The sequence below is a fragment of the Lagenorhynchus albirostris genome, chromosome 1, assembly GCF_949774975.1.
Source record: "Lagenorhynchus albirostris chromosome 1, mLagAlb1.1, whole genome shotgun sequence".
NCBI lineage: Eukaryota > Metazoa > Chordata > Mammalia > Artiodactyla > Delphinidae > Lagenorhynchus > Lagenorhynchus albirostris.
In genome coordinates, this window is record NC_083095.1 from 85,440,168 (window position 1) to 85,453,007 (window position 12,840).

General features: G+C 56.0%; 1 protein-coding gene across 1 annotated transcript in view; it reads right to left on the reverse strand.

The window, feature by feature from the left end:
- The window catches only part of SPTBN5 (spectrin beta, non-erythrocytic 5), a 54,431-nt gene that overhangs the window by 32,428 nt on the left and 9,163 nt on the right, over positions 1-12,840 (reverse strand). Inside the window, 13 exon segments of the mRNA XM_060164298.1 lie at positions 502-716; positions 1,152-1,316; positions 1,801-1,971; positions 3,311-3,551; positions 4,566-4,856; positions 5,133-5,375; positions 5,627-5,757; positions 8,171-8,202; positions 8,205-8,322; positions 9,010-9,210; positions 9,299-9,493; positions 11,624-12,335; positions 12,593-12,825. Coding sequence (XP_060020281.1) covers positions 502-716; positions 1,152-1,316; positions 1,801-1,971; positions 3,311-3,551; positions 4,566-4,856; positions 5,133-5,375; positions 5,627-5,757; positions 8,171-8,202; positions 8,205-8,322; positions 9,010-9,210; positions 9,299-9,493; positions 11,624-12,335; positions 12,593-12,825 — 2,948 coding nt within the window.

Consider the following 12,840-nt stretch of genomic DNA (forward strand, 5'->3'; position numbering starts at 1 on the left):
GCAGTTGGGGCAAATTCTGGACAGAAGATATAAAAAGACCAAAAAAGCCCAACTGCCACTTCTGAAGAGCCAAAACGAGGGCAAAACAGGGTGTCGGGACAGAAGTAGGGTACTACTCATGTCCTTTGCACTTACCACCACTAGAGGGGTGGGCAAAACACCTAAGCCACGCCCCCAGCCCGATGCCTGGACACACCCCTACCTTCACCCCATATAAGGAACAAGCTCTACCGAGTGAGCGGGCAGACAAGGGAACTTGCTGTTTGTTCTCGCTTCCCCCTGATGCAGCAGGGGCCCCAATAAAGCCTTGCCTGAGTTTCTCATCTGGCCTCTAGTCAATTTCTATTGACGGGAATGACTCTACTCATAAGGGAAGGAGGCTTGGACAACCTCAGGGCCTGTAGGTGCCACCCTGCTGGGCTCCCTGGGTGAAACCACCCTCAGGTTCACATGGTGGCAATTACACACAATGGAGTGGAGACGGAGCGAGCAGGGGAGTACCTCTGGAGGTACTTTTGGGTCTCCTCCACGATGGTATGGGTATTGACCACCTGGTGGGCCTGGGGAACGAGGGCAGCCATCTTGCCGGCCAGCGCCTGGCTCTCGGCCTCCAGCTGACGGTGCTGTCTCTGCAGCCCCCAGCTTGAGCCCAGGTCCTGCCCCATTTCTGCACTCTGCAGGGGTCCCTCTAGCTGCTCCATCTTCTCCTTGGCTTCCTGGGGAGGGACGCCGGGCGCTGCATTAGGTTCTCCACATACAGGCTGGCAAGTGGCCCTCCTTGGGCTCTAAGGCTGCAGTGCTAGTAGCCCACCAAATTCACCAATGGCCTTTTGGGGACCTCTCCCACTCCTGACCCACACCTTCTCCCAGAGCCTCACGAACAGCCCCATCCCCCCCCCTTCCTCTCTGGGGACTCAAGTTGTGCTGAGCATGCATGGGTGCACAGGAGGCAATCCTGGATTGGCCAGTGGTGCGTAAAGCCAGGGTCAACGGGCCTAGGCCAGAGGCCTCCGAAGGCTGCAGGACTTCCCAGGGCCACTCCAGAGTCAGCAGAACACCCCGACTCCTCCCCTCTCCTTCCCATCCTGGCTGTTCTCAGCCCAGCCCAGCTTCGGTCTCCCTCCTGTGTCCTGCCCCTCTCTTCAGCCGACCTGCAACAGTCCCAGGAGCTGGTCCTGCTGCTGAGCCCGCCAGAGCTGCTTCCCATGCTCTGCCATTTGGCGGTTCAACTCTTCCCACTTGCTGCTCAGGCCCTGAAGCCCGGCCTGCACGTCCTCCTGGGCACGGGGTCTGCTGCTCAACAGCTCTCTCCCAACCTGCAGTGGACACAAAGGCCTGGGGCGTCTTGTTGAGCTGCTGGTACCAGGAGGGGCCGTGGCGGGCTGGGCCCGGGGGGCAGCAGTGGTGGTAGCTGGCTGCGAGCTGCATGCCACACGCCACAAGGGCTCGAGCTGCTTGCGTAGCCCTAAATCTGTGGGCAGAGGTGGGAGGGCTTTCCTCTGACGCCTGCGAACAGTGTGGGATGAGCAGGCACCAGATGGCTGGTGGGAGGGCTGCATTCAGGCAGCGGTGGCAGGCTGCCTCTTAGACCCAAGGGGGAGGGGTGACAGAATCGTTCTAGGCTAGTTTGGGTGCCAAGACCAGGGGGTGCCTGCTGAGTGAAGGGGGAAACTGGGGGATCCTAATTCCATGGAGACTGAGGTTGATTCTTCCTTCAGTGACTGTGCTCCACGCAAAAGTGCTGTGCAGCGGAAACGAGAAGCTGAGCAGGCCCTGCACCGTCTGTCCAGTGTCCCGCACCTGCTGCAGGCCCTCCACGTGCCCCTGGGTGGCCACCAGCTCACGCTCAGCTGTTTTGTGCCACCTGAGTTTCTGCAGGATGTTGCCAGGCTCTTGGGATGGCTCGTCCGCCAGCATCCGCCACTTCTCCTCCATCCACAGCATCACCTCTGCCACGTCCTGCTTCCATTCCTACCCAGGAACCAGGGGAGAGTGGGTATCACAGAGTGGGGGTGAGGGCTGGTATTTTCCTCTAGGGAAAGGGGTCTTAGGGTGCCCCGAGGGGAAGAGCAGGATGCAGAGCCAATCCCGGGGTGCAGGAGAGGTGGGACCTGGGGTTACCGCTCCCAAGAATGGACAGGGAAACCAAGATGGGGAGAAAGATGTCTCAGGGAAAACAGCAGAAAGAGGCCTGGAGAATCAGGGTCTGGCTTCACGGTGCCCTGTGCCCAGATAGGAGAAGCATCTGGCCGGGTCCCCACTGCTCCAGCCACATCAGATCATGGACGGTCCTCTGTCTCCAAACAGGCTTAAGCTCCGGGAGGCCTGTGAACTAGCCCGGCTCTGAGCCCCCATCGTGGGCAGAACAAATATCTGACAGAATCAAGATCTGCAGCTGGAGCGCATGGTCCGTGCAAGAGCCTGGAGTGTGGCCAGAGGCCATGAGGACAGAGAGCAGCCGGCTGAGGGAGGGTGAGGGGGTTATTCAAGAGGCCAAGGCTTTGGGCCCAGCCCTGCCTTTGAGCAGTTGGCCTGAGCCTCAGTTTTCCTCATCTGGAAAAATCAGAGCCATAATGCCTATCTCACAAGGGATGCTTGGAGGTCAATGACATAACATGTGGGAGAGTGCTTTGTAAACTAGAGTGTTCCAAATAGCACACAGCTGTTAGTCCAGCAGTGGACTCTTAAGCATCCCTCCCAGGGAGGCCTCATGTACCTGTGCCGGCCCCTCCCCTGGAGCTGGAGGGAAGCCGGCAGCTGCCGACCCCAGGCCGCGCTCTCCTGGAGCCTGGTCCACTGTGCCTGGACGCGCAGCAGCTGCTCTCAGACCCGGGAGGGCAGGCAGAGTGGGGGAGGATATGGGGAGGCTCCACTCTGCCTGAGGCTCACCCCGAAGGTCGGACACACCACAGCCCAGGGTGCACCCCACTGTCCCCCCACTCCCCGTGCACTCTCCAAGCCTCAAGCAACGGTCTGTGTAGGCTAAGAAACCTGGACTCTGCAGGTGCTGCCCAGTCAGGCCCAGGCTCACCTGTGTTGGCTCTGAGCCAGCTGCTTGCCACGTGCCCGCAGATCCTCTGCTTGAGGGCCCAGGGCATCCAGGAGCCACTCAAACTCCTGGTGCCGCTGCAGCAGGCTCTGGGCCTCCCCCATGTCCTCCTGGAGATGCAGAGACTGGGGTCATGCCGGGAGGATGGGGGTCAGCACCACCTCACCCACCACTGACCCAGTGGCCTCCCGCCCAGCCTGGCTTCTAAGCTTCTACTTCCTGGGGTAGGAGCATCCCAGCTGCACACCCTGAGCTCCATACCACGAGGCTGTCCAGATGTAGGAAGGTCTCATGGTTGGCACAGGTGGCAGTGAAAACATCCACTTCTCCACCAAACCTCTGCAACTTCAACCCCTCCTGCAGCCGCTGCTGTCTTTGCTCCCAGGTGGCCTTCAACTTCCTGCCTTGCTGGCCCAGGAGCCTCAGGGTACTGGCCGCCCCTCGGGAGTCCGGGGAGTCCAAAGCTGCCATGGGCTGGCCCTGAGCCTCCAGCTGCTGCAGCCTGTCCAGGACGACAGGCAGAGGGTGAAACCCCGTCCGCTCCCCTTGGCAACCTTCCTCCCCTTTCACCTCCACGGATCATTCATCTTGGAGTCTGATGTAAGGGTAACCAGAAGGGGTTTGAGGCTGGTAAGCCCAGGGGTCCGCTTGTCCTGTGGGACAGCTGTGCCCTGGGCCACTAGTGAGACACTGAATGTAACAAGCCCAGCCCAGTACATGGGACTCATTAGTTCCCGTGCTCCCTGCATGTCACACCTTTGCTCCAGCTGGCCATGCTGATGACAGTGCCCAGGCAAGTGGATGTGCTGGGGCAGCACACGCAGAAAAATCACTCAGACTGCCTACACGCCTGACTGGGGCCACCGCAAGCCTGGGTGGAGCTTGGAGCGATTAGAAAAGGCACCCACCCCTCTCTGCCAGGTTCACCCCCAGGCTCACAGCTTGGGAACAGGTGGCACCTTTGTGTGAATTAGGAAAATGCTCCACTTCTCTGAGCTGATGCAGCCCAGAAGCGGGTAGTGGGTCTAGTGAGCAGGGGATGGGCTGGATTTCAGTGCCCACTTGGCCACTCGTCAGGCTCCTTCACGTGGGGCACAGCCTGCAGACTGTACCCACCCCTGTAGGAGGAGAGGAGGCATCACCATACTAAGGAGGTGGGTGTCTTATTCCCGGGGGGTGGGGGGCTGAGCCATTTCACTCCAGGTGTCCGTGGGGTCTGCGTTACCCAGAATAGGTGGGGAGGCTTGACCACCCTGACAGAGCAATCTACCAGGCTCACCTGCATGGGATATGGCCAGGCCTGGACTGGATAGAATGTTCCAGACTCTGCCCTAGGTCCCTCCCAAAAGTATGCAAGATGCCTGACCAGTCCTTGGTTACACCCCCTCTTTTTAAACCTGCCTGAAGCACCACTCCCCTGGGTGACTGGCCACTTCCTGCCTCTCCCTTTCCGGTATCCCGTCCCCACTGGCTGTGGCCAGCCTGAAGGGCGTCCCACCCGCCTCCCTGTCCTGACCTCTCCTGCTGCAGGTGAATCTCCTCCAGCAGCAGGTCTTGGTGCTCCGCCAGAAGCCGCTGGGCTGAGGCCACGTCCACCACCTCCTCTTCCTCGCTGTGCAGCTGAGCCCAGATACCGCCTGCCTGCAGCAGACACCGGCTCCCCTGCAGGAAGCCCTGGCGGGGCTGCGCCTTGGCCTGGGCCCAGGCCCATCAGGTCACTTGCTCCTGCACTCGCTCCAGCAGCCCCTACGGCGTCTCCACCTGTCCCTGCAGGGACTGGCTCTCTGTGGGGCCCAGCTCCTCGACCCTGTGAGACAGGGCCCACTGCCTAGTCCGGGCCCTGCCCTGGGCCCAGTGCCTGGGCCTGTGCTCCCCAGGGCCAGTGGTGGCGACTCTAAACTGGCCCCTCACCCTCCACCTAGAGGCAGCAAGCACGTGTGGCTCTCCCTTTCGCCATGAGCATGTTCTCATACTGTTCCCCAACCTGTGCCCTGCCCTTCGGACAGCACATCCTGCCCGTCCTCCCCACCTCTATTTCTGTCCTCTTCCCCATTCCAGAACCCTGCTCAGGCCTTCATGGTGCCGAACCCAGGCCGTACTCGCTGGCTGCCCTTTGCCTCTCTCCCGCACCAGCATCTTCTGCTGGCTCACTTGCAGGACGCGGTGGCTGTCCTCTAAGTGCCCCGGCTCTGGGGTTTCCAGCTGGAGTATCATGTCTTGCAGCTGGACCCATGTGGTTCCACACTCCTGCAGAAAACTGCACACATGTGTGGTGCATGCCAGCTGTGTTTCCTTCTCTTTCTTCAGGGCCTCCAGCTGCTCCCACCTGGGCAGAGGGAGCAGGGCTGTCTCAGGGATGTCACATCACAGGGACACCAGCCCGTCCATCCTGGGGTCTTGGCCGGAGGCTCTCATGACAGAAGCTGCCAGGCTGGCTGCCCCCACACCCTCTCCTCTCTGCTTCTGACATGTCCAGTCTTTCTTCCTGGTATCTTGGGGGTCAGGTGAGCAGGCACTCAGGCCTGGGCACTGCATCCAGGCTGCCCCCGTCACCTTGTACTCCCTCCTCATGCTCACCTCTAGCTCAGTTCCTCCTGCTGTCGCTGGATTTTGGGGAAATCTCCAGGACATCTCTGCTTCAGCTGTTCAGCGGAGCTGCTAACCTCCGCCCAGAGGCCTCTTCCCACAGCCAGGGCAGTGAGGAATTTCTGGGGGAAAGAGATTCCAGGCCTTGAGGGGACTTTTCTCTTCCCACACTTCCCTTAAGACTAGGAATGACCTCAGATAAGGGCTGCTACAGAGATGTTTGAGCTGCATCCCTCTGGTAGGACAGGGATCTGTGTCCTTAAAGGGCTGGGAGGGCCCTTTAAAAATTCAAGACCAGGCATCCAAATTGGACAGGAAGAAGTAAAATGGTCACTATTTGCAGATGACATGATTTTTACATATAGAAAATGCTAAAGACTCCACCAAAAAACTCTTAGAACTAATAAATGAATTCAGTAAAGCAGTATACAAAATCAACATACAGAAATTTGTTGACTTTCTATACACTAATAATGAACTATCAGAAAGAAAAATTAAAACAGTCCCATTTACAATTACAACAAAAAGAATAAAATACCTAGGAATAAATTTAACCAAGGAGACAAAAGATTTGTACACTGAAAACTATAAGACATTGATGAAAAAAACTGAAGACACAAATAACTGGAAAGATATTTTGTGTTCATAGATTGGAAGACTAAAATTTGTATGGAACAACAAAAGTTCTCAAACAGCCAAAGCAATCTTGAGAAAGAGCAAAGCTGGAGGTATCATGTACCTTGATTTCAAACTATATTACAAAGGCATAGTAATCAAAACAGTATGGTACTGGCATAAAGACAGACACATAGCTCAATGGGGCAGATAGAGAGCCCAGAAATAAACCCATGCATACATGGTCAATTAATTTATGACAAAGGAGCCAAGACTATACAATGGCAAAAGACAGTCCCTTCATAAATGGTGTTGGGAAAATTGGACAGCCACCTGCAAAAGAATGAAACTGGAACATTACCTTACACTACACACAAAAATTAACACAAAATGGATTAAAGTCTTGAATGTAAGACCTGAAATCATAAAACTCCTAGAAGAAAACATAGTGGGGTAAGCTCCATGACATCAGTCAGATGATGATATTTTGGATTTGACACCAAAAGCAAAGCAACAAAAGCAAAATAAACAAGTGGTACCACATCAAACTAAAAAGCTTCTGCCTAGCAAAGGGAACCATCAACAAAATGAAAAGGCAACCTATGGAATGGGAGAAAATATTTGAGAATCATTTATCTGGTAAGGGGTTAATATCCAAAATATAAAAAGAACTCACACAACTCAATTGCAAAAAAAAATCATAATAATATAATTTAAAACTGGGCAGAGGCTCTGAATAGACATTTTTCCAAAGAAGACATAGAGATGGCCAAGAGCTACATGAAAAGATGCTCAATATCACCATCATAAGGGAAATGCAAATTAAACCCACAATGAGATATCACCTCATACCTGTGAGAATAGCTATTATCAAAAAGACAAGAAATAACAAGTGTTGGCGAGGATGTGGAGAAAAGGGAACACTTGTGCACTGTTGGTGTGAATGTAAATTGGTGCAACCACTATGAAAAATAGTATGGAGGTTCCTCAAAAAATTAAAAATAGAACTATCGTATGATCCAGCAATTCCACTTCTGGGTATTTATCTGAAGGAAATGAAAATACTAACTCAAAAATATATATGCACCCCTATCTTCATTGCAGCATTATTTATAATAGCCAAGATTATGGAAACAATCTAAGTGTCCATCAGTGAATGAATGAACAAAGAAAATGTGATACACACACACGTGCGTGTGCGCGCATGCGTGCGTGCTTGCACTGGAATACTATTAAGCCATAAAAAAAGAATGAAATCTTGCCATTCAGGACAATATGGATGTACCTTGACAGCATTATGCTAAGTGAAATAAGTCAGATGAAGAAAGACAAATACCATATGATCTTACTTATATGTGGGATCTAAAAAAAAAACCAACAGGCTCAGAGATTCAGAGAACACATTGGTGGTTGCCAAAGGGGAGGAGTAACGAATGGGTGAAATGGGTGAAGGGAGTCGAAAGGTACAAACTTCCAGTTATAAAATAAAAAGTCATGGGGATGTAATGTACAGCATGGCAACTATAGTTAATAATACTATATTGCATATTTGAAAGTTGCTAAGAGAATAAGTCTTAAAAGTTCTCATCCTTAGAAAAATAATTCTGTAACTGTACGTATGGTGATGGTTGTTACCTAGATTTATCGTTGTGGGCATTTTGCAATAATATACAAACATCTAATTATTACATTGTACACCTGAAATAATACAGTGTTGTATGCCAATTATACCTCAATTTAAAAACATTCAAGGCCAGCTCCGTCCCTCCCTCCTCCCAGACAGGACCACGGCTAACATGGAGCACTGAGAGTGGATAAGGGGGAGGCAGAAGCATGGTGAGGAGGGAGCAGGGCAGGAATGAAGAGGGGCGGCAGGGCCAAGCAGCTAAGAACCCCCCACTGGCTCCAAGGGGACCATACCTCACACTTGAGCTGCATGACCTCCAAGTTGTGGCCTGGGGCTGCAGTGTTCGGAACGGCACTGTCTGGTTTGCCAGCCAGGACTGCAGCTCCCCACAGGAGCCATAGAAGCCAAACAGGGCCACCACCTCCTCCAGCCGGGCCCTGCGGTGCTGAGGAGAGGCCGGCCCAGAGGCTGGGGTGAGGGTCAGTGCCCGCCACGGGGCGCTCAGAGCAGGTCCCCCATCACCTCCCAACCAGCAGAGCCCAGGGCCAGGGCCAGAAACGGTCCCTGTCCCACAGCTGGGCTCTGTGCCCTCTGTCAGAGGTGGCACAGGGTAGAGGGCCCCGGCAGAATGTGTGCTTTTGCTCCTGTCCTACTCATGTCCTTTGGCTCTTAGGTACAATCCACGCTTCTCCCATGGGACCTGACCCCACTCCCGGGCCCCCTCCTCTCCGGGCTCTCCTCTAGCCGCTCCCGGGCCTCACTGCTGTGCTCCAGGCACCCTGGCCCTCGTTCCTGCCTTTGCACAGGTCCTGCCTAGAACACTCCTCCCTGCCATCTCCCCCTGCCCTCCCCCTGGCTCACCTGCTCTCAGCTTCTCATTGTTCAAGTCTCTGCCTAAATGTCCTTCCCTCAGCGACGCCTTCCCTGACTCCCCGTCCTGACCTGGGCTCCCCTCTCACGCTCCCATCACACCCGCGTCTGTCTAATGACTTGTTTCACATCTTCTCTGCCATGACGTAAGCTCCCCAAGGTCAGGGAGCAAGTCCAGTCACTGCTCTGTCCCTGGGCTCACGGCTCAGGGTCTAGCCCCGAGTGGGTGCTCCGTGAACGTTTCTTGAACAAGGAGCGTTACCTCTGCCAGGGTCCGCAGGCCCTCACAGTCCTGGCTCAAGTGGTCCTGTGTCTGGAGGATGGTGTTGGGGTCAAAGGCAGGGTCAGGCTCATCCGGGAGGGCCATCTTCTGGGTGCCCCGGGGGCCAGAATAGCAGGAAACCTCACGCGGGGCCCCTGGGTTTCTTGGGCCTTCTTTCGGAGAGCTCAGGGCAGACACCACCTGTGCGGACAGGACAGAGGGCAGCATGTCCGGAGGGGGCTCCCCGCAAGCAGCAGAAGGCTAGGCTGGGTGGGGCCAGTGGTTGTACCTGGGATTCTTGTTCCATGATGTGGCTGATGGGCACCTGGCCGGGCAGCACCCTCGGTCCTTCAGCTCCCAGGTGTCGGGGCTCGTCTGGCGCAGGGGCTGCAGGGTCTCTCCCGGGCGCTGGGTGAAGTGCGTCCCTGTGGGAGCACAGGTTCTGAGGGCTATCCTGGTCCTGCTCCTCTTCTTGACCTAGGAGCTGGCCAGTGGGGATGGGCGGGGGATTATTTATTACTCAGCCCTGTGCCAGGAGCCCTGAGGGCGAGAAGAGGACAAGGGTCAGAGCTTCCTGTTCAGGGCCTTACGATCTTCTCAGGCTTGTAAGCCCACAGACCTAGAGCTGATGGGACACCTCCCGGGACTGTGCACGGATAAGCAGAATGTGCATTGTGTGAAATAAATACTATGGGTGTCCAGGGTGGGGAAATGGCCAGAACAAGTCTGGGGCTGTTGAGAAAGATTTCATGGACAAGGTGGGCCTCAGTGGGTCTGGCTGGGGGAGTAGGATTTGCAGAGGGGGAGGCAGAGTGGCTCTGGTGGTAGGAGATGGGGCAGAGAGGGGTGGGGAAAGCACAGGCTGGCCCTCCCGATGCGGGTGGATGAGCATCTGGTCTCTGTCCCTCTGTGCCTCTGGCCCTGGGCAAGGGTAAGACACAGCAGTGGCAGCCAGGCTGAAGAAAAGGAATAGGCACAGAGAAAGCCTGGAAAGGGGAAGAAAACAAAAGAAGACTCAGAATTTCGAGCAGCTTCACATCTTTCTTTCTGCTGAGCCCAAAATGGCCTCTCTTAACTCCCTCCCTTCGGTCTTCAGATGCCCCTGAGAGCCACACAGAATAAATTTATGATGCTCTATTAAGGTTCCTACATGGGGTCTTGGTCTTATACCTCTGCAGATGAAGCTCATCTGGACCAGAGGGCAGGGGTACTGGCTGCCCGGCAGTGCTAAAATTTGGGTCCCATCCTGAGGTCTCCCAGTCGCATCTCCATCAACTCTGCTCCAGCCTTCAGGGAGCTCCTTCTGTATGGAGGAGGGAAGGCTCTGCTTAGCTGCCAAAGTGGTTCCCCACCCCCAGGAGAGGGGGCATTTCTGTATCAACCACCCCCATTGGGCAAAGCAAGGGTCTGGAAATGCCAGAGACTAGGACTAACCTCTCTATCAATGCCAGGGCTGGCTGGGCAGTAGAGGACACAAAAGAAGGATAAGGCACCTTGCATTCATTCATTTAAACCATTAGCTCAGACTGGAGAAGGAGGCCACACAGAACAGGAGGGAGGCAATACCAAAAGCAGTGTGTGTTAATGTAACTAAGTGCTGGAGTTAAACGTCATAGCCACACAGAGAAGGAGGGGGTAGAAACAGCCCTGCACCAGGAGTTGGGAGGCCTCTCCAGCAGCTGTGAGGGCAGTAATTTGGCCTCTGTGAACCTTGGTTACCTCATCTGTAGAGGTAACCAGACAACTGCTAACACACTGTGGATCTATTTTCAAAAATTGTTAATTATGTGGTCCAGGGAATAAATGCAAAGGAAAAGAGATAGCTCGACCTCGGCTAAATTAGAACCATAGACTTTTCAGACCTGGTTAGTCTGGTCCTGGTGGTCAGGACCAGAACCCCAGTCAGCTACCGACTACTCCACGAGGCCCCCTCCTAAGATACGAGGACCTGAGCTGCAGCTCTGCAGGTGCATGGGACATGGCTGGGCAGAGAGAGGGCATCTGGGAAATGGAGCTTCCTTGGGATGAGGGTAGAGGGACCAAATGTGAGTACAGGGTTTGAGGGCTGTGATTTACGCATCCTGAGCTACATGTATGGCTTCTTGAAAGAAAATTGCAAGCTCTCACAGGGTGGACCAAACTGCCCACCAGGTAGGTATCTGTTTCTTTTAAAACTGGAGGCTCGATGAACTGAGGGAGGGGGTTCAGAAAGCAGTCTGGTGTAGTGATTAGGACACTCCAAACCTAAAAAGGCCAAGTCAAGAGAGAGCAAAATAGGACTGAAGGGTCACCTTAGGCCTGGCGGTGAAAGGGACGCTCCTGGAAGAAACTGATCAGTGCCTGGGAACTGGCGGGCGAAGTGAGCAACACCAAACTACACTTCGATGGCCTCCAACCGTGAGCAGACAGGACTCCACTAACTGTGGGCGGGTCCGCAGGGGAGATGATCTGAGGAGGGGTGGGCACCTCCAAGCCCAGGGGAAGGCCAGGTCAGGGGCCACAAATGCCCTCCCATTTCCACCCTCTGTGTGACCATGGGAGAGCGGGCACAGCACGCGCATTTGGTGTCGGAGGCCCGTGGGTCTGGGTCCCTGCCCGGTCGGTCCCCGCGTACCAGGAGCGACGATGCCCCCGGGCTGCGGCCGGCGCGGGCTCGTCCAATCGCCGCAGCTCGGCCCCAAAGACGCGCACTGCCGCGCTCGAGCCGCAGGTGGCGCCACAGCAGGGCCTCAGCAGCCGCCTGGTCCTTCCCAAAGGACATGCTCTCCGGCGCTGACTGCCGCTCCCGGAGCCACAAGGCTGCTTCCGCCACGTCGGCGAAGTACTGAGGAGGGCAGGCTGAGCACGGGCCGACCCCACAATCCCCACCCGCCGCCCAGCTACCTGATGGACGAGCAGGGCCGCCTGCAGCCGCGCGCCCCGCCCCGCCGCCCGGGCCCAGAGCCTCTGCCACGCGCCCTGCACCGCCGCGGCCCGTTCCCGGGGATCCGTCGCGATCGGGGCCTGCGTGCGCCCAGGTCGCGTCCTCTCCGAACGAGATCAGTGCACACGGCCTGGTGGCGGGCGGAGCTCGGCTTCTAGGGCCTGGCAGACAGCAGAGCAGGGAGCTGGGTGAGGGGAAGGGCAGGAAGGCAGGGAGAGGGGAACCGGCAGGGTGCAGGGTAGTGGGCACCTTGTGTTGCTGCAGGGCCGCAGCGATCTGGTTGAGATCCGGGCCCAGGGCCGCATCCTCCACCAGCTGTCCCCGCTCCCTCAACCAGGCTTCCTCCTCCTCACAGTTGTGCAGGAGCTCTGCCCGCTGCAGGGTCTGCACCAGCAAGGCCCGCCTGAGGGACAGCAAGGGCCACAGAGGAGCTCGGGGAGTGACGGGGCTTGGGGAGGGGGTTCCCCAGCAGACTCAGACACTCCCCCTTAGACAGGAGTTTTCCTTTTCCTGGATGACTCAACAGAGGAGACAGAGGCCTTGGGGATGAGGGTCAGTGTAGAGGAAGTTGCCAGGCAGCACTGTTTTAAGCTGGGCAGGGGGTAATTTGGGTTACAGAAAAGTTCTGGAGAGGGTAGGGGAGTTCGGGTGAGCTCTTACCGGGACCTGGCAAGAGACACCAGGCTCTGGTGGAGCTGGGCCAGCACCCTGGCCTTGGCCTGCAGCACTTCCACACTAGTGCCTAGGGAAGAATCCAGCTCCATTGTCTGGTGAGCAGGATGGCTCACGTGGGCACCATGGGCCAAGATCTGGGCCTCCAGCAGGTCATGTCCCTGAAGCAGCTCCACTACCTCTGCCAGCTGCTGCCCACAGGCCGTGGAGCTGGCCAGCACCTGGCCAGGGACAGA